Raw genomic sequence first — 20,567 nt, 5'->3', positions numbered from 1 at the left:
CTCCAGACAACACGGCTTCAGGTTAAAATGCCGGTCCCAAATTGACCGTAGGTAAGTGTGTGCGTGCATGCCGATATATTTCTTTGTGTGTCTCCGCGGTGCACTGTGGTCAGGTCCAGAGTTTCCCCCGTCTAACGCCCTCAGTCAGCTGGAATAGGCTACGGTGACCCGCCACAGCAGAAGCGGTTGACAATGAATGAATGAAAATAAGGACTGGTTCGAAATTCAGATCAACTCCTCTTTATCAAAGTTCTGAGATGAAACCTGGTTTGACTAATGAGTTTTAGAGCCTTTAAAGCTTGAGCTTCATATTGTTTTGTTTTGTTACATCCCGCGAAGCGGTGATGTACAGTATTGTAATTGTCAGTCTTCGTCCGTCCGTCTGTTTGTCCACCAAATATCTTCACAATTGTTGCAGATAGAAAGACGAAACAAAAAGCACACAATGTTGTAATGTGATGTTTAACATCATTTACTTTGATTAGTTACAAAACATAAATAAAATCAACAGTAGAATTAGTTACAATTTACAGAGGCTAAATCACCTACTTAATTTTTTAGGTTTTTCTCTTTCCAAATCTTTAATAAGTGGTTCTCATTAATGCCATTTGGGACTCCCCACATTTGTGTCTCTTTAACTTCAATCTTTTCCAAACCTGACATGCTGTTTCGAAGGAAGCGTCATGTAATTTTGCTATTTTCTTGTGATTCAAAACTAATATAAGTTGATTAAAACTTTTCTGAATGTCATTTTAACTGACGTAGGACTGTTGGGATTAGAGAGGCATATCAAAGGGAGTCCCATGTAAACAGGGATGAAAACCATATTTTAGATTCAAATAACCTTGGATTTAAAATGATGAGAACACAATTGTACAATATGTACAACCCCACTTGAAAATACAAAAATAATCTTTATCTTTTAGATAACATTTGGTAACACTTCAAGGACAAAGCCAGCTCCAAATCATGATTAATGATCAATAAGCTGTAGCTTGCAGTCAACAGGTTAGTATCAGACATAACAGCACAGTTTCAGTTTCACAAATGAGCTACGTCTCTGTGATGATGCAGGTTGTCTTTAAAAGCAACAAATGTAGAAAATCATTGAAAGTCAATGTAGATTATCCATTTGCTGTTCCTGAACAACTATGACCTCTGTCGCTAGTCCTTAAGATTTCGTAAGTTAGGGGTATTTAACTTCTGTTTACAAGTGTTTAAAAGACAATTTCTTGTTTTCAAATGCACTCAATCTCTATCACTATTAAAACAGAAATGCTGCTTTGACAGTGACCTAGAGAATAAACACCTGACCACTAGTAGTCAAATGAGTGTGTGACTAAGTGCAAAACAAGCCTTAAAATACAGATGAAACCTTTTCAGTTGGGTACCGTGGGATCTGAGAGGCCGCTATAATGAAAGGATAAGGGATGCAATTTATCATGGGACTATCACTGAGCTTTTCACACACCAACACAGTCACACACCAACAAAAATGCAGTAATTTAAAAGGCAATATGGGAATAACCTGAATGGTCACCTATGTATATAATGACTTGGCAACTTTTTTTTCTTTTCTCCTTTTTTTTTCCAGCGTGAAAATTTGATACGCAGAGCTCAAACTGAAAGCAAATATGAAAACATTATACCGAAAACTAAACTATTGATGACTGATTAATTCTCAGTAAACTCGAATAAAACCAGGGAAAGTAGTTTACAGTCAAACAAGTCAAATTAGGCATAAGGTGATTCAGTCCTGGACTGGGTATATCCAGCCACTCACTGAACATAGATGGCATATTTACATTTACATTGTAGGAACTCATCTGAATAAGCAGCACCCGCAGTAGTTGTGACACTAATGTTCCTGTGTCTTACAACTGTGAAACTTAAAAGAAAGCACATGCTGTATCCGTGCACAACACTGAAACAGCGTATTTGGTCATGTTGTGGTAATTATAGTACCCAGAATACCTCACCATGCTGTGTAACATACTGTTTGATTTGTTTTCTTTGCCAATTAAAATGCCTTCTGCTGCAGGTATTTAGTTTTATCATATAACGATCACGGAAAGATTAATTATGCATCTGTTGTTTTTTTCATGAATGTCTACAAAAATATTTTATGCCTTACAGACAAATCCATACAATACATGCTGATCAATTTAGTTGACCATTGCTAATTGCACTTTTACATTTGATAGTCCTTTCACTGTAAGCACTAACAAATCAAGCAAAAAGTGTCACACCATCAAATATTTTTTCCTTCTTGACTCTGCCAAGGGAGAGTTCAGGTACAACTGAGTTGGTTTCAAAACAAAAACATGGACATTGATTTGTGTAAAAGGACAAAAGGGATATGTCTTAGATAATCCATTAACATCCACACTCATAAACACACACACACACACACACACACACACACACACACACACACACACACACACACACACACACACACACACACACACACACACACACACACACACACACACACACACACACACACACTCATACAATGAAGAATTTATACATCTCAACACCCAAACATACAGTGATTCTTAATCCCCAGCTTTTATGTTTCATATTACTCCATCTGTACATTCTAGTATCTATCATCCCTCACATTCACTCCCCATCCGATCCAGAAGCACACTGGAATCAATATATTCATTACAGTCACAACTCTCGTAAGTAAACACAGAACTAACACTCCAAATGGAGTTGTTTTATGCCCTGATCCGATTAGAATAATCATCTCTTGAACCCTCATATTGACCTCTCAACAACAGCTTGTTTTTACTTCTGTCCAAGAGAAAGAGTAGAGTTGGTGGGGGTTGGATGAATTTTGGCACTCGAAGGTACAGCAGCAGTTGAGCAACAAGTGGAAGAGGTGGAAATAGATGAGGAACAGGAGCAAAGTGTCCCTCCAGCAGCAGTTGTGCTATTTGTCGGGGCAATGGGGTCCACAGCCGGCAGTACAGGCCCAGCTATGGACACAGAAGATATGGGCATTTGGGAAGGAAGCATCAGCAAGCTTTGAGGCGATGACTGGGGCAACTGGTTGATGGGCTGTGTCTGTGGTAGTGGTTGGGCCTGCATGGAAGTTTGCATCCGGGGCTGCGGGATCTGCTGGTGGAGGGGGGGCTGCTGATAGGTCATCTGCTGTAGAGGGAGAGACTGATGGAGTGGTAAACTTTGCTGCATCTGTGGCACTTGAGCCACGTGAGACTGTAGTGGTTGTGCCGGAGAGTGCAGGGAGGACAGGCTCCCTCCACCTGCGTTATGGGAAGGGGTTGCCCCAGGCAAGTTGGCAGGGGTTGAGGATGCTTGAGGGGTCAGTGACGCAACTGGAAACCAACCTTTTGGAGCCAACTGTATAGAAGAGATAAATGAAAACTGATGAAATATTCCATCACAAAACTAAGGTGCTGGTCCTATCTACCACTGATCCTCAAAAGCTTCTGTAATATATCTGTCTTTTTTGTCCCAAACTCTTTTTCTACTCGTCATTTGAAATAACTTATGATAAACCATCAACAATGTGACGGTACTAAAGTGGATTAGTTCTTACCTCCGCCTGCTGGCTCCAGCCTCCCAGCTCCTGCACCTGCTGAATCTGCTTGATCTGATTGAGAGAGGGCTTAGGCACAGAGGGGCCCACAGCCTCTTTTTTCCAATTATCAACGAGTTTGTGCAAATCATCTGTAAATGTGCTTTTTCTAAGAGGACTGTGATCTGTGAAAAAGAAAGATACTAAAACATTCCACTTACTGCCAGTGAATTATGTCTTGTACTAATACATCAGTTAGAAACCGTACCCCCTTTAGCAGGCAGTGAAGTTCGGTGCTCTGGATTGCAGCACTGGGGCAGTCTACTCTGTTCACCTCCTGAGAAACTGCTTAACTGCTGGATCCCTAGTTGAGAGATAAGAGCTAAAATCAATCATAGACAACAGAAGCAGAGCAAAAGAAAGTGAGAGAGAATGAGGTGATAAAAACCATTACCAGAGTGTATAAGTCCATTGTTATCCAAGTGAGAATGAGGCCGAGGCCGAAGCTTTATTTTAGTTGGCCTGGGTCTACGAGGAGAGAGGACTGGGGCTGCCGCAGACAGGGGAGGTGTTCGGGACAGGGAGGTGGGCAGACTCTGCCTTTGGTCCTTGAGTGAACGAAGCTGTTTGTACATTTCTTGCAACTCTCTGTTCTGCTGGGCCTGAAGGAATACCACCTCCCTGATATGCCTACAGACAGACAGAAAGACGTGAGGATTCTGAGTCTCTACAATTAAAACAATTGGCAAGAAACTATTGTAGTAAAAAGAGTTGCAAGATTTCTTGTGGACGTAAGAATAAACAATAAAAATAGAACAATAAAGGTAGAGAAAAATATTATAAATGCTCTTTAATAATGACTGACTTCTCTCTGAGTTTGTGAAGCTCTTTTCTTAGGTCTTCATCCTCCAGCTCACTCTCATCATCATCACTGCTTCCCAGGGGTGAGTGGCAGTGCCCATGACCGCGAGATGGGTGAGTCATCGCTGGGGTCCGCTTGCTTTCCTCTTTCGCTCCATTCTTTGCTCGAGACCTTCTCCTCTCCCTCTCCAAATCAGGAGACACGGGGGAGCTGTCAGTCTGCCTGTCTTCCCTCTTAGACTCAGTCCGGGTCACAGAGAAGCGTCCCACTTTCCTGTGGATGTTGCCATGGCCTAATGGTGCATCTGTCAGCAGAGCGGACTGGGGCACTGGGGTCACCTGAAGGCAGAGGTGGGGGTTATATAATAAATCCCAACAAAATCACCTGGATAAAATGTTTATAAAAGGAAAAGGGTTAAAAAGAGCAGTATAATACTTTATAACAACATCACAATTAAAATACCCTTTTGACCAATTAAGAATAAAAATAGACTTAAAAACATACACAAAACCATTTAAATATAATTAATAGCAATGTTTTAACAGGAGGTTGCTTTAGCATGCAGGAGAGCATCAGGAATGTAGTTCCACAGACACACCTCGGAAGAGTTAACACCTCACCAGCTGGGAATCTAAGACAGCACATAATTTGGTGAGGGGTGATATTAGCTGTTGGTTCAGACTGCAATGATGGATAAAGCTAATGTGTTGGCCTTTATCAACTATTACTTAACTCCCTGATCATGATTTTTTGACGTAACTGTAAATATTTGTGGAGATATTATTTCCATTTATCTGCATATAAACAGTTGATAAAACAGAAATGTTATACTTGCTAATCATCTCAACTGATTGACGCTACATGCTACTTATAAACGAAGAATTAAATTGACCTTAAGAGGAACTGATTTTTCTTGATGAAATTATAAGGTGCATCTAAGGTGCATCTGATGTCAATCATAGATCATTTAGTAGTAAAACCAATTACAGCAATACCCCAGTGATCATATTTTGGTTTTTTAGCTAAATAAAAAAGGAGAGAAAAGTAAATAAATATAAATGTGTGAGTACCAACAGAAGATTCGCGTTCTTCTGTATGTAATTAAACTATGATTACATATTCTATAATGTATACTATGTATGCAGTATCGTCCACACTATAAGGCGCACTGGACTATAAGATGCACCTTCAATGAATGGCCTATTTCAAAACTTTTTTTTCATAAAGAAGGCCCAATGGATTATAAGGCGCACTGTTGGTTTTTGAGAAAATTAAAGGCTTTTAGGTGCGCCTTACAGTGCGGAAAATACTGTATGCTATAATAGTGGGGTCATATGAGCCGAAGACAATGAAATCATTTACCAAAGTTATTAGGATAATAATCAGGTTACATTTCATGGTAAAGACGGCCCTTCAAATGCTTAAGTAAAGCCAAAGTAAAATCAAAGGTGCCTCTTACCTGAAATCGTCCTTTGTGTGACTGAGGTGGATTTATGGGTGGCGCCTTCTTCTCCTCCCCAAGTGCTTGACTGCTGCAACATTCATCTGATAAACAGAAAGGGATGAAAAACAAAAAGGTAGACAAAGATCCAGGGACAAGAACAGAGAGACATGGGTATAAACAGCACAGAAATGACAATGTAGATACACACAAAAGCAGCAGACACGAGACAGATGTAAAAACGTGTGACAAGGACACACAGATGCAGAGACATGGGACATAGACACAAAGGTACACTGTTAGAAGTCAACCACCAATGTCACAGATCTCCAACTTTGTCACTTGCAAAGCTTGCATGCTCAGTGGTTGTCATTATTCTGAATTATAGTATATTGTACACAACAACAGGAAGAATAAGTTTAAGTTACTCAGAAAGTAAAAATAAATTCTTAAAATAAATATGTAATGATCGTGGGGAGCGCTCGATTAATTAAAAACATAATTAGTGAGCCATTGTATTAAAAAAAATAGCGTGAGCTGATTGAATGTTAACAGTGTAGCCCCACACATCCACACTCTCACCCTCATTGACTCACCAGTTTCATCAGACCACAATTAGCAATACCACATTTTAAAACTGTTCACAGTTATATTGTTGAGTGTGTTTGATACTTAGGATTATTATGTGAGCAATAACCATTGCATAATTTAAGATCAACACATAAAATACAACCTGATATTGGTGTTATAGATATCAATGCATTATTAGTCACATACATAACATAGCATATATGACCATGCATTCTTGTTAATAATAACAAGAGTGATGGGAAACCATCATGTAAAAAACCTTGTCATATGTAACAGAAACTAACAGTAGCTTGTTAGCAGTGAGTAATGTGACATAAGTATATGCATATATGTATGTGTGTGTATATACAGTATATACACACACACACATGTGTATATATGTACAGTATGTATGTATATACAGTTATATATATATATATATATATATATATATATATATATATATATAGTATATATAAATTACATAATCATGCAAAATGAAATGAAACGGTCATTTAATACATGCATCTGTATCTACTGAAACTACATATGGAGGAATGAAGAATGTTGACATACATACAGATATTCTGAATGACAACTGATTACAAATGACTAGCTCAAGAACTTAGCCTTTGCCTTGTCTGTGTTATGATGCGAGTAGTGTACTGCTGCCTACAATGACTAAGCAAGTGGGGGGAGGAGGTGAGATGGCTGCTGCTGGCAGTGCTTACAGACAGGTTAATAAACACAGGTGTCTTATGAAGGGTTATGTCCTGGCACAGGCACAGCCGGCTTCTCTCCAGAGCTCATCCTACACTGTACCATTCTTCTAATCTCTTCTACTTTCCAGAGTTGTTGACCCTGAGTTCGTAACCCATGCAAAAAGAAAGACTGCCAAGACAATAAAATTAAGTGAAAGAACAAAAAACAAACAAACAATAATGTATGTAGTGATGTCAACACTGATACTATTATTACAAAATACAAAAACAGGATTATTAGCTATAAACATTCTTTCACATTAATGTTATTAATTCTTGATGGTTATTTACTATGTTAAAACTAGTGCTAAATATTAGATATAGATCCATATCCCAACATTTCATTCTCTCTCTCTCGCTCTCTTTCTCTCTCTCTCGCTCTCGCTTGCTCGCTCCCTAAGAAGACGCTACCTTGCTGGACCCTGGGTTTCTTGAACAAGTTGGTGGAGTGCCGCAGTTTGCACGCCCAGTTTTTGAATTTTCGAGTCCAGGATTTCTTGCTAACGGGATTTCTGATACTAGGACATGTCAGGTTTAGGCCAAAATATCCACCTCCTGCATTGTGCCTCTGCTGTCCATGCCGGTGGAGAGTCGGTTGCTGATTGTGGGGCCAGGACGTGTCTCCAGTGGTACTGATGTCAGAGTGTGGGGGTACAGCCTAGGACAGTTAAGACAATTAGGACTGAATGGACGGAGTTGAGCTCTTCAAAAGGAAGATACTTTCAAACATTACAAAAGCTGAAAAACAAAACATGGTGGAATGTTGATTGCACAGCTAGACAATGAAACAGAAACATTTCAAAATAATAATATAATATAATAAAATTAACAAATTCTGTTAAGTGAAAGATAAAGTCAAAATCTAGATGATAGTTTTCACTCACAAGAATGGTTGGTTCTCCTGGAATCGGTGGGCTCTGGGGCCCATCAGAGTCATCCTGACTCGGAGGAAGAAGAGAAGTGAGTGGGGTGGATGAGGCAGAGGCAGAAGGGAGAACTGGGCCAGGCTGTTGCTCTACTGGCCCCAGCTCTGCAAAGTTGTGCACTTCTGAGGAGGGTCCCTCTTTTATCTCATCTCTCTCTGGTTCAGGGGAGGTGGAGGAGGATTGGGAGGTAGTGGACGAGGTAGTTGAGGATGAAGAGTGCCGGGATGTATCTGAGGAAGAGACAGGTGGTGGGAAAGACAAGGGGTGGATTGACTGTGACTCAGATGACTCCTCTGCTCCTCCTGCTGTTGTGGAGGCAGCTGAAGAATGGCCAGAGGCGGCTCCTGCTGCTGCTGCTGCCCCACTGCTGTACTCCTGATACAACAAGTTTCTCAGCTTTTCATCAAGAGTCTTTATGCGGTTGTCTACAAATTCAATTTTGGGAGGACCCTCACTATCTGACTCAGCCACAGAGGAGGGCTGAGCAGGTGATGGTGTCATCGTTAGAGAGAGGGCAGGCAAGGCAACTTCAGAGGTCCCTGTATGAAGAGGTGGCAGAGAAGAGTCAGAGTTAGGGTGAAAGGGGGTGGAGGATGTGTCCTCCATGACACTTGTCTCCCCTGTGGACATCTCAGATTCTGACTTCTGTAGAGAGGGCTGTTTCTGCTGCGTAAATTGCTGCTGTTTCTGATTTGGGTCTGTCTCTACGGCTGAAACCAGCTCTTGTTGCTGCTCAGGACGTTGTAGCTGCCTCTGCTGTTGTGTGAGTTCAGCAGAGACCTGTACTTGTTGTGGAATCGTCTGCTGCAATACAGGACTAATATTTAGCTGAGGCTGTTGTTGAAGAAACTGTTGACTACCTGACAAGGAAAGCATATCTGGATTTAAAGCCCCGCTACCTATGAACACCTGATGTTGGGGCTGCTGTTGCTGAAAATGCATTGTCTGTTGGAGGTTTGCCTGTTGTTGCTGCTGGTGATCGGTGTGAGCCTGTTGTTGGGGCACTGCTGCAACTTGGGGTGCCTTTATCTGCAGTTGTGACTGCTGTAACTGAGACTGTTGTTGCAACGGTGGGGCATACTGTTGCATCTGCTGTTGTTGAAAGGGTTGTTGGGTCTGCTGCAGGGGCATTTGGGTTAGAAATTGATGAAGAGGCAATGACTGTTGTGACAATTCGGTATGACTTGGCAATCCAGTCAGTTGTTTTTGAAGTGGTATTTCATTCTGTATCAGCTGCTGATGTTGGAGCTGCTGTACAGATTGCTGCAGTGCTCGTTCTGGCTGCAGCTGAATTTGTTCTTGATACGTTGGGTGTTGAGATTGTAGATGTTGCTGCTGGACTGTTTGCTGTATCTGCTGTGTCTGTTGTTCAGGTTGCATTTTCTGCAGTTGCTGTTGAACTGCAGGTACTTGTTGATGTAGCTGAAGTGGTTGCTGAGCCGTCTGGGGAAGTGTCTGCTGCTGTTCCATGCAATGCTGAATGACCACAGCACCAGTAAGTGGAGGGGAATGTAAAGAGGCTGAAGACTTTTCTGCTGCAAGCACACATGACCGAGTTATCAATGTGTCCTCAGATATATTTGCGTCCCCTCCACTTTGACCTATAACTGAACCACTGGCTCCAGAAACAACAGCTGGCAGAATAGTGGTTGGTGTGGGAGATGCAACAGTTGAAATAACCAACAAGGCGGGGAGGTTAGCAGCAGCTGATGTTGACATTGATGAAGAAACAATGGGAATTTGGTCAAGAGACGCTGTGGTGAGCTGTTCAAGAGCACTGGAAGAAGTGGCAGGGATTGGAGCTTCAAGAGTAGAGGCTGGGGCAGAGATACTTTCAGAGGCATTGATGTTAGGAACCAGGGCGGTGGGGGCTGTGGGGGCCATGGAGACAGGGGCTGAGACAGCAGACACTGGAGGGGAGGTGGTAGAAAGCATCTGGCTAGGGGGAGAGGCAATGCCAGCCAATGACTGCGTAGTCTGGGATCCTTCCCTTTCTACAGCTGCAGAAAAGAACACATGGTAAGTAATGTTAAAAAATGACTTTGTGTAAGTTCACAGCTTACTTTAATTAGTATCTATACACATGTTCTGGAAATAATGTTTGTTCTGGATGAAACCAATAACACTAAATTGACTTAACTGTAAACTTTTCAGTGTTTTAAATTTAAAGTCCTTATAAGTCCTGTGGTATGAAATAGTAATGATGATAATCATTTCTGTGTTTGAAAAATCCTGTTTTGTATTGACACTGGGTTTTGTTTTAACTTCAGATCTGATATGAATGGTCAACTTCTATAAGTATAAGTAAAGTATAAGTAAAAATCAGCTTTAAAACCTACACATGACTCACTTTTCTCTGTCTTAGGAGACTGGGGCATCTTTGTCTCAGAAGTGGAAGGTGTTGTGTCTGCTCCCTGGTTGGACAGAGAATCTCTATGACGGATAGTCTGGTTGATAAAAAAGCGCCAGCGACCCACCGGTGAAGAATGGGGTGCTGAGTCTAATGAAAATCATAAGGATATTTTACTACTTGTTACAGGTCATGGAAAATTAAACATTTTCATTTTCTAGTGTGACCTTTTGTGGATAAATATACAACATATGATATTTTATTCTTGTATTTATACATATAGAAATCACCTGAGGAGCTTGTAAGACTGCTCATATGCAGCTGGTCAGTTGATCCAGTCTAATAAAGAAATACAGATCCAAATTAATCAATATTAAAAACCTACAAAAAACAAACAACAGGAGACAGAATGAAAACAATATACCAGTGAATGTGTCAGGAATATTTCCTGAGCTTTTTTGACTATGGCTCTCAGCTCTTCAACAAATTTCTCTTTCTCTCCATCAAGGACAAAGTCCTCCTCCACCTTAAAGAAAAGTTCCCAACAAACTGAATTGTGATTATTACAATAAAAGAAATTATATATATTTGAGAACCAGGCTATGATCATAAATGAGTACACTACCATGTAATCTGCAATGTCCTCTGGTGCATCCCCTTCATAGTCAAACTTAAATGTCACCATTTTGTTGCTGTGTGTCTCCAACTGGCATTCCACCATATTGTCCCCACTGCCAGAAACCTGGTGAAAATACGACATACTCTAGTCCTTTTTAACATACTGTAACTACAGATAAAACTATGCCATTCATAATTGCTATCTTCAGACCTGCAGCATGGTCAGCTGAAACTGATGCAAAATTTTGTCAGGCTTCTGATAGGAAGATCTTCTTTGATTCTTTAATTTTTCTAACTTTCCATTGGCCAAAAGTTGAAGAGTTTCTTCTCCATAAACTGGAACAGATCTGTGGGTGGTAATGTAGAAGTACTGTTACACATTGTCCTATAAAGGTCAAATCCATTTTGATCCACTGCATTGTGAGCCACTGAAAATATTAACATTTTGTGCAAAAATCAAACATAACAATGATTTATATTAAAATGCCATAGGTCAGAGGGTTTTTAACACAACAAACATCTTAAAAACAAAGTCCATGTATATCTGAAGAGCCTCTTGATCATACATTAGGTATGGGTTATACATACAAAGATATAAAGCTTGTGATTTAAGAAAATGAAATAGTCATACAAACTCTATAAACCTTGTCTTTCTGTCATATATGAATCAAATTTATGACTGTCCCAGACATACTGATCATAAAACATTAACTGGTCATTATTTACTGAATTTGCTATGAATGAATTTGGAGGTCAAACCTGAAAAAACATGGAATAGCAAATAATCTATTGATGTATTACAATAGTTGTAAGGAAAACTCAGTCAAGTGAGATCAGGCCAGCAGGCTAACAACCTAGCCCTACAGTTCTTTCTAAACTGTCTGTGAGAACTCGCAAAATATGTCATTTGCAAATTCTAATTTCATGAAGCATTGCAGTGTCCATAATGTAAATGTTCCAGTATGCATCCTATCTCAGTGCCATTAAGCTATTTTCTGTAGTACTACTCTGGCTTTGTGTAGCTATAAATGTCAACAGTAGAATCCTCGCAAGCTGTGCAAGAAATAAAAGCTGAGTCAGAGGAAAAGTCTCTTGAGGAGAGATGTATAAGTGAATACATGTTTGTGTTTAATAGATACAAGGCCTTTTTTTTTAAGGGGCAGTGGGAGTGTCATAGGAATGTGCTCTAACACTACAGTTGCATTTTGACACACATTTTCTTGCGAAGAGAGTTTGAAAATCCAACAACTGTAAGAACAAAAAACAAAAAATACAAAGGATAGTGTTGGGATAGGAATATGACTTCTGACTTCTAAAAGTGTAACTACACTTAATTTCTATATTCTTTTATCTTGTCAAGTGGTTACTAAATGAATCCTTTCTGATGCTCCCCAGCATCACAATAACTTTTGTTTGTCTAAATGGACATACATCATGACTTCCAACTATTACATCAGACACGACATCAGACATACCCTGACGAAGAATGACCCTCTGTACTTGACAGGTATGGACCACCCTGTAGAGCAACATGAATACAGTCACAAAGGAAGTGAAAGGGAACAAAGAATTAAAACAACAAATAACATTACGAACATGAAATGTAAGCAAAAGCTGCAAATTATTGATTACATTAAATTTTTTAACACATACACTGATGAATGAATATACAGTCAAACCTAGTATATGCACCACATCTTTAAGACAACCCTTAGCTCACATGACTGCCTTCTCACTCTCCTCTTTTACTGTGCAATAACATACTCTTAAAGTTCGACATATAGGAAATCTAGTGTTCCAACGTGACCCCAATCAGCATATTTGGAGACCCGCAGGTAGCAGTGGATAACTAGCTGTAAAAGGTGGAACCTTACTGGACAACATTTCATCATTTACTTTCACAAAAGAAAGTGAGAGTTTTTCAACAGCTACAGTAACAATACCCCAAATAGCAGGAAGAGTCATACTTGAGTGACAGTAAACCAGGCAATCAACTGACTGGAGTTTTTCTGCCACACACTACAACATCCCAATTATGCATTGGTTACAGACACATACCATGAAACTTGCTAAGGACTATGATAAAGCCACTGCCAAGCTTCCAGCGGCAGGCTGGCGATTTGCTTCAAAAAGTTGTAGTACTGCTTTTACTTTACAATGAGAGTGTAGCAAGTCCAGACATGTTTTCCAAATGAATGTAAACAAAGATGTTGTTTGTGGAAGATGAACAGATTGCAAAACCCTTCGGGGTAGCAAGACAACAATTTTGGGGTCTAACATGATTTGCAGAAACCAAACAACATCTTAATAAGATTAAAAATAGACCTCCTATCTTGCCTGTCCCTTAAGTGGTCTTTGTTGACAGGTGTGACTGTACTCTTGTTTTTCATAGTAAAAAAACGTGTTGCTCTGAGTGTTGCTCTGAGCAAAGCTTCTTGTGATCAGTCAAGAACAGAAAGAAAACAAATTAATGTCCGGAGCATCAAAGAAAGTCCGTCAAAGGAGAACAATGCTACAAAGCGCTTGGCAGACAAGGAGTTAAAGATTTTTAAAATTAATTGAAACCAGTATTGTCAGTGATTCTGTAGGTACAGCAGCAAAGTTAAAAACAAAACAAAACATTTCATTATCAAAACAGTTTATAATCTTCTTGTACCTGAGCAATACCCAGCAGGGAAAGGTCACAGTCTTGCAGCAAGGCTTGGGGCAGTTTGGGGGCATTAGAATCAAACGACTGTAGAGTAGCAACAGGCGGAGGGGAGGTGGGTAAAAAGTCGGCCTGTGCTGGTATGGTTACTTGAGCTTCTGGAGTAACTGAAGGCAGGTCTGGCACGGGGGCAGTAGCAGGATTATGGGATGATAAGGATTGAAGAGATGGTAGAGATGCTGAAGGACAAGAGGCACAAGAAGGGCTGAGGGGCATTTGCTGTGTAGGAAAGACAGCATGGGATAGGACAGGCTGTTCAGCAGGAGGTGTCTCAGTGCGTGTCTGAGTCTGAGAATGTGCCTGTGCCTGAACATGTGTCTGTGTTTGAGAGTTTGTTTGGGCTTGAATGCTGGTTTGTGTGTGTGTGTGAGCTGGCAGCATAGGTGTGGTTTGATGCTGTGGTGATGGAGGGACACCTGTCACTATATGACTGTATAGGGGCAGGGTCCTGCTCTGAGATTGAGGACTGGCCACATTACTGGGGACTATCTGCACGGCAGGATGATTCACAAGGTGTGAAGCAGGCGGTGTCAACAAATTGCTCCCCTCAAGGGGTATCAAAGTCTGCTTTGAAGAAAGTGGTTGCTGAGTGGGAGTAGCTGTAGGCTGTGCCAGTATTGGTACCTGTGGAGAAGGTGGAACTTGTTGCTGCACTTGAGACAGATTCTGGAGTTGTTGCTGATACTGCTCATTAGACTGAGGCATATTAGGTTGGGGGATGGACTGGAGGACTGAAGGGGCAGCAGTGCACCCTAGGGTCTGCTGCTGAGCCTGAACAACTGGATGTAGTGCTGTTTGTCCACAAACATTAGTTTGTCCAGTCTGCAACAAAGGATGAGATGATGCAACCAAGTTTGTAGGGTCAATAGCAGAAGTGAAATCTGCTGCAAGTCCCACACCAGCAACTGCAACAGAAGACAAAGTCATCTGCTGGTGTTGCTGTAATTGTTCTTGCTGCTGTTGCTGCGTAACATGAATATCCTGTTGTACAGATGGAATAGTTTGATTGGTAAGTTGAGGAACATACTGACACGTCAGAAGGCCAGCAGCAGTCTGTCCTTGCAACTGGACCAGTGTGGGAGTATTTTGCTGAATTTGATTGGGAATGGAGGGAAATGCAGCTTGAGTCTGTACAGCAGCTTGGCCCGTCATCTGCATGTCCATGGTTGGGCACTTCACATGTGGTGTCTGAGACTGACTTATGGTCAGGTGCACACGCTGATCATGGATCGCCTGAGCATTTCCTTGGCTTTGTGTGGGAGCAACTGGTCCTGAGTAACTAGTCTGTAAAGGAATTTGCTGAGTTTGGATGATGTGGGGCTTTCCCTGGACAATTGATGCTTGAGGAGTTACTTGGGCTTCCATCATAGCTTGAGCTGCTTGGGCTGTGGTCTGGGCAATTAAGTGGACTGGCAATTGGCCTTGACTCTGTGGATGACCCTCACTTTGTCCTCGTTGAGCTAGGACTTGACCTGGGGAAACAGCAGTTGGCAGTATAGTGATCTTCGTTGGTTGAATACCCATGGTCACCTTGGACTGTGAGACATTTTGATTTTGGTGCTGAATTACATCAATGGTGGTAGGTCCTCCAACTTGGATATGAGGTTCCATTACAGAAGCATGATGCTGAGGCTGGGTAGGAAACACTTGCGGCTGTTGAATCAATGCTGCTTGTGGCTGCTGCTCTATCACTTGGTGCTTTGTGAGAGCATTTCGAAGAGGAAACTGACTGGGGTTCAGCTGTGGGATGTATGTCTGCTCTGTATCAGTTGGCGGCTGCTGAATCTGCGACTTACTGTCACTTTGTGGAATAGGGACCGACTCTTGTTTCTCAGTTTGCTGAAGTTGAACAATGGCTGCTTGTTGCTGCTCTTGAATCTGTTGTTGCACCAGGGCTTGCTGCTGTAATCTTTCTGCATGCTGTCGTTGTAACAGGACTTGCTGCTGATGCTGCTGTTCTAGCTGTTGTTGCAGCAGAGCTTGCTGCTGTTGCTCCATCTGCTGCTTGAGTTGTGCCTGATGCTGCTCTTGCTGGCGCTGCTGTAGCTCCACTTTCTGTTGTAGCTGTTGCTGTTGTAAAACAGCCTGCTGCTGTAAATGCTGCTGCATTAATGCCTGTTGCTGTTGTTGTTCCATTTGTTGGAGTAAAGTTTGCTGTTGTAATTGTTGATCCTTTTGCTGTTGAGTCTGCTGAAGTTGCAATACAATTTGTTGCTCATGTTGCATCTCTGGCTCTTTTTGAATTCCAGCTTGGTGTTGGCCAATTTGTTGATATAACTGGCTCTGCTGCTGTTGCTGTATCAGAGGCTGTTGTTTTAATTGCTGTTGTGAAAGACCATTCTGTTGCTGCTCTTGCTGTCGAAAAATAATTTTCTGCTGCTGTTGATCTAATAATTGCTTGCGTAAAATTGCTTGCTGCTGCTCCAGTTGATGTTGTTGTAGCTGGCTCTGTTGCTGCTGCTGCTGAAACAGAACATTTTGTTGCTGCAGATCAAGATGTTGCTGGACATGTGTCTGCTGGTCAAGTAACAAAGCGTGTAGTTGTTGCTGTTGTAATAATGGTTGCAGTTGCTGTAGTTGCTTTGGCTGTATCATGGTCTGCTCCCGAGGATCCCCCATTGTCTGAGGCTTGTAAGTCAGAGGCTGCTCTGCTGACTGTGATAATGACATAGATTTCGTCTCCATACCTGTCTGTGGTGGTACGAGTTGCTGCTGAGGAGTTGTGAGGACAGGAGGAGCAGGCTGCTGAACGTAGAACTGCTGCTGCAGCTCATGTTGATGTGTCTGGAGAGCTGTAGTGGACAGACTCTGTGGATGCTGCTCTGTTGGTGGATGAGTGGTGCTACCTTGTTGTTTTTCTAGCTGAGTGGCCTGGGCCTCCATTTGCTGTTGGAGCTGCTGCTGAATGGTGGAGGACTGGAGATCCATCCCTATCTGTTGTTGTTGGACAATAGTCTGCTGAGGGATCATGACAGGCAGTGTTTGCTGGGGTGCTGCCTGTGGAATGATGTCAGTATGCTTCATGGGAGTGGCAGGAGGTTGGGTCTGCTGAGCAAGGGAGACAATGGTCCCTGCTAGTCCAGCAGGATCACTAACTGACATGGATGTAGTGAGAACGTTAAGGGGTGCTTGAGGGGAAACAGGGGGTATGCATGACTGTGAGGGGGCCATTGACCCTTGGGGTGTGGTGATTTCAAATGTATCTGATGGGAATGTTTGTGACTGCTCAGTGATAATGACAGGATGATTGTTGAAGGAAGAGAAAGAAAGTGCAGAAGAATTAGGTTAAGAATAAGCTTTGGCATGGGGCATCAATAATAAACAAGTTTAATTCAAACAATAGGGCTTTCCAATAATTTTATCATCCTGAGCTACCTCACATAGAACTAGAATTATAAAATTAGATAGACTTAATAGAAGTAAGGTATTAAATCTCAAGTAGAAAGGACAGGATGAGTATGTGAAGCATATTTAAAGGGCGGCTAAGAGACCACTATAGTTTACTAACTTTACTACATAATTTCCTGAAGAAAACCCTGTTAGTCAGATAATCAAATGATTAAAATGATGATATACGCTTGAGTAAAAGTGATTTTAGGGAAAATAATGCAAGTAGCGGTTACATAGCTTTAGCATCAATGACAATACCATAGGTGGTTGTAAGCCCCTTGCATTCATTTTAATACAAATTGGTATTACAGTTTTCCTGTGAAAGTAGTGTTGATGTAAACTTCGTACCTGTGGAACCAAGCTGGGCTGAAGAAATGTCTGGCCAGCGGGTCCCCCTCCACTTTGTCCTGTGGGCATGCCGGACATACTAATACTTTGGCCAATAGGCACATTTGGAACAGTTCCACTCTCACCAACAGGAACTATTGGAATATGAGCCAGTGCACAAGTGCTCTGTAGTGCAAAAACATACATGCAAATGAACAAGCTGATTTAAAACAAAAACAAAAACTTTTCAAACAATGATTAATTAATCAATTAGGTGTACTGAATTTGAAAACAATACACAGACATACAGATGTAGATGTGGTAGTTTGGAGAGTCTGGGAATGGTTGTATGATTCCCCTTGCTGAGCATACACCTGGCTCTGTCCACTTGCATAAGATTCACAGCTGGCAGTTCCTATGCTCTCAACTTCTGCGAGACGGACATTAAAAGCAGAGATGAAGCAGTGCGTTGTAAAATTTAAAGCAACTTCCTTTTTCTTGGAAAAACACTGAAATTTAAAACACAGGTCTGAAACCACCAGCCAACAAAATAGATATGAGAAAGAAAAACATTGAGGTCTAAAAACTCAAAACAAATATGAAATTGATTCGTTTTATTTTCTCAGAGCAGTTTGTTGAAGTGTAGTAACTACAAATGCAAATGATTTTGGGTTATGCTGTAGAAACAAATCAATTAGTATTACAGACTAATAGACACGCTGAGTGCGGTATTCCTGCAAGCTGTATACATTCATTCAAACTTCTTTCACTTCAATTGCATAGCACTGAAGTCCAGTTCATTCATATTGTACTGTTTAATTTATGTCATGGTCCATATACAGTATGTTGAAGGCACATACTTTACCTGGCAGACTAATGGTTGTTCCACTGAAAATATGTTGCTGACTAACTTGATGATCCACTTCAGGCAGTTCTACAGACTCCTGCCCTCCTTGTGTCTGTCCAGCTACCACTGGCACTGAGGAAGACAGGCAAGACGTAGTAGCAAAGGTGTAGGAAGTGAGAGTGGAGTCTCTTTTCTCTTCGAGGCCATGCTGCTGTAGCAGGACCTGCTGCTGCCGACGCTCTCTTGACTTTTTGATCAAATTAACTCTGTCCCTAATGGATTTTCCAACCACTTTAGCATCGCTCTCATGGAAAAATCCTGACTTCACCTGAGATAAAAAAAGGGTGATAAAAATTAGTAAAATGGCTTTTCACAATCTAGAATCATTAGGTCCTACCTTGAAATGACTGTTCAGTGGGCAAAATTGATCGATTTCTTTAACCTTATCTTTGTTCAAGATTTCTAGCACCAAAGCTTTCTTACCATCTACCCTATAGCATCCGTGAATCTTATGAACCCTATTTCTATTGGTTAGATTTGTTCCTGTGTCTCACCATCTCTAGCGCCACTTCCTCAGCACTATCATTCTCCAGATCATAGCTGAATTCAATGGCCTCATTGTCCTTGTGCTTCCCTTTTAGCTTCTTAGGTTCTTCAACCCAAATCCGAAGAGCCAGAAAGTCCTTAGTTCCTATGTCTTCTTCTGCCAACTCCACGCGGACGCCTGTGTCCTCCCCAAAAAATGCATGGTTTAAGAGGTCTCGGATGGAGAGTCTATGAAGGGCAAAAAAAAAACATTGAATTTTGTGGCTGATTGATCAGTAATTCAGCACATTAATGTAAAATTCTTACCTCTGGCTCTTTGTCTGACGAATGCAGCCTTCAATGATCTCTTTAATCTCTGGGTCATTCACTTTATCAAAGCTGGCTGGCTTTATACCCTACAGAAATTGATTGATTTAACACAGAACAACACAGTTAAATTTAGGGATATTTGATATAATCATTACTAAGATATCTTAATTTGGATTCAGAGAGTTGGGAAGGTGTTTTGAATCAAGTACAAAAGAAGTACAGTAGATGCATGGCATCACCACACATGTGCTATGTGATTCAGTCACACTCACACTTGTGACTTTGCGGTAGATCTGAGCAGCATTTTGGCACTCAGAGTACGGGTATTCTGAAGTGGCCATCTCCAGCATGCACATCCCAAAGGCATAGACATCCACAGACTCATCATAGTGCTCCTCATACATCTCTGGGGCCATGAACTCTGGGGTTCCTGTTCAGATGGGATGGTGGTTCAGTCAATGAAAAGTTGAGCAGCTAAAGACTACTTCACCACTATCAATATTTCCTAAACCTGTAATGTAAGTTATCTCACTGAGACAACATCCCATCAGAGGTCTATTCACTAAAAGTGCAGCCCACATGCATTTTAGAGCGACATTGTCAATAATCTGTGGCAAAAAAACAGCTGAGCTCCTCTAAAATATGAACAGTGCTGAATGGAAAAAAAAGATACATAAATAAGTTGACTCAGTTTCATTGTTCTTTTAAGCAGTAAATCTATTTCTGGACCTTACCTATAACACTCTTGGCAAAGGAGGTTCTCATAAGAGTGGCAAGCCCTAGATCACCTATCTTGACGGAGCCTGTAGGACCTGTTATGAAGATATTGTCACACTTGAGGTCCCGGTGGACTATTGGAGGAGTTCTGGTGTGGAGGAAGTGCAGTCCCTTCAGGATTTGCCTACACCAGCTCCTCAGGACCTTGGGTTTCATCACCTTAAAGCGCTTTAGGTAACTGCAAAGAGAGCAAGATTCAATCATTATTTACTGACATGCAGCTTCTCTTGAGCCAGTAAAGATTATTTAATGCATTATTGATGTAGGTTAACCATTAATTTTTCAGCAATAAATTCAGAGAAAACTTTGTTTTCCTATAATAATCTCTGCTTGTAATAAGAAAAAAAACTGTTAAATTGTTTCCTGAAGCTTTGAGCCAACTTTTTGTTGACTACATTGAGCTGTACTCCCACTCTAACATCTTCTGAACAACAGAGCCAAATATCAACCAGATATTTGCTAACACTGACGATAGCAGCACATGTATTGGTTTGCACAGGGCAATTACTTGCACATTAAAACTACAGATGAGATTGGTCAGAGCTTATATTCTGTAGACCTTCTGTTGAATGTAACTGGTGCA

The 20,567-nt window shown here is 41.3% G+C and overlaps 1 protein-coding gene across 5 annotated transcripts in view; it reads right to left on the bottom strand.

The window, feature by feature from the left end:
• Window positions 1-461: 461 nt before the first annotated feature.
• wnk3 (WNK lysine deficient protein kinase 3) overlaps window positions 462-20,567 on the bottom strand; it is a 37,078-nt gene continuing 16,972 nt past the window's right edge. For 2 of the 5 annotated variants that reach the window (XM_068330174.1, XM_068330181.1), the window contains exons 4-25: window positions 19,942-20,162; window positions 19,480-19,637; window positions 19,205-19,293; window positions 18,907-19,126; window positions 18,371-18,680; window positions 17,814-17,935; window positions 17,527-17,691; window positions 13,738-17,010; window positions 12,557-12,600; window positions 11,293-11,428; window positions 11,089-11,205; window positions 10,888-10,989; window positions 10,754-10,802; window positions 10,464-10,613; window positions 8,072-10,113; window positions 7,599-7,845; window positions 5,875-5,960; window positions 4,419-4,753; window positions 4,008-4,243; window positions 3,822-3,917; window positions 3,575-3,738; window positions 462-3,375 (exon numbers count right to left, since the gene is read on the bottom strand). In XM_068330174.1, the coding sequence (XP_068186275.1) occupies window positions 2,800-3,375; window positions 3,575-3,738; window positions 3,822-3,917; window positions 4,008-4,243; window positions 4,419-4,753; window positions 5,875-5,960; window positions 7,599-7,845; window positions 8,072-10,113; window positions 10,464-10,613; window positions 10,754-10,802; window positions 10,888-10,989; window positions 11,089-11,205; window positions 11,293-11,428; window positions 12,557-12,600; window positions 13,738-17,010; window positions 17,527-17,691; window positions 17,814-17,935; window positions 18,371-18,680; window positions 18,907-19,126; window positions 19,205-19,293; window positions 19,480-19,637; window positions 19,942-20,162 (8,938 nt within the window). In that variant the 3' untranslated portion in view covers window positions 462-2,799. The remainder of the gene's footprint in view (window positions 3,376-3,574; window positions 3,739-3,821; window positions 3,918-4,007; window positions 4,244-4,418; window positions 4,754-5,874; window positions 5,961-7,598; window positions 7,846-8,071; window positions 10,114-10,463; window positions 10,614-10,753; window positions 10,803-10,887; window positions 10,990-11,088; window positions 11,206-11,292; window positions 11,429-12,556; window positions 12,601-13,737; window positions 17,011-17,526; window positions 17,692-17,813; window positions 17,936-18,370; window positions 18,681-18,906; window positions 19,127-19,204; window positions 19,294-19,479; window positions 19,638-19,941; window positions 20,163-20,567) is intronic. The other 3 variants (XM_068330197.1, XM_068330190.1, XM_068330206.1) reach the window with 3 other exon arrangements.

This window comes from Antennarius striatus, chromosome 2 (assembly GCF_040054535.1).
Source record: "Antennarius striatus isolate MH-2024 chromosome 2, ASM4005453v1, whole genome shotgun sequence".
NCBI lineage: Eukaryota > Metazoa > Chordata > Actinopteri > Lophiiformes > Antennariidae > Antennarius > Antennarius striatus.
Note: the sequence above shows the minus strand (reverse complement) of the source record. Positions and strands in the feature narration are given on the sequence as shown.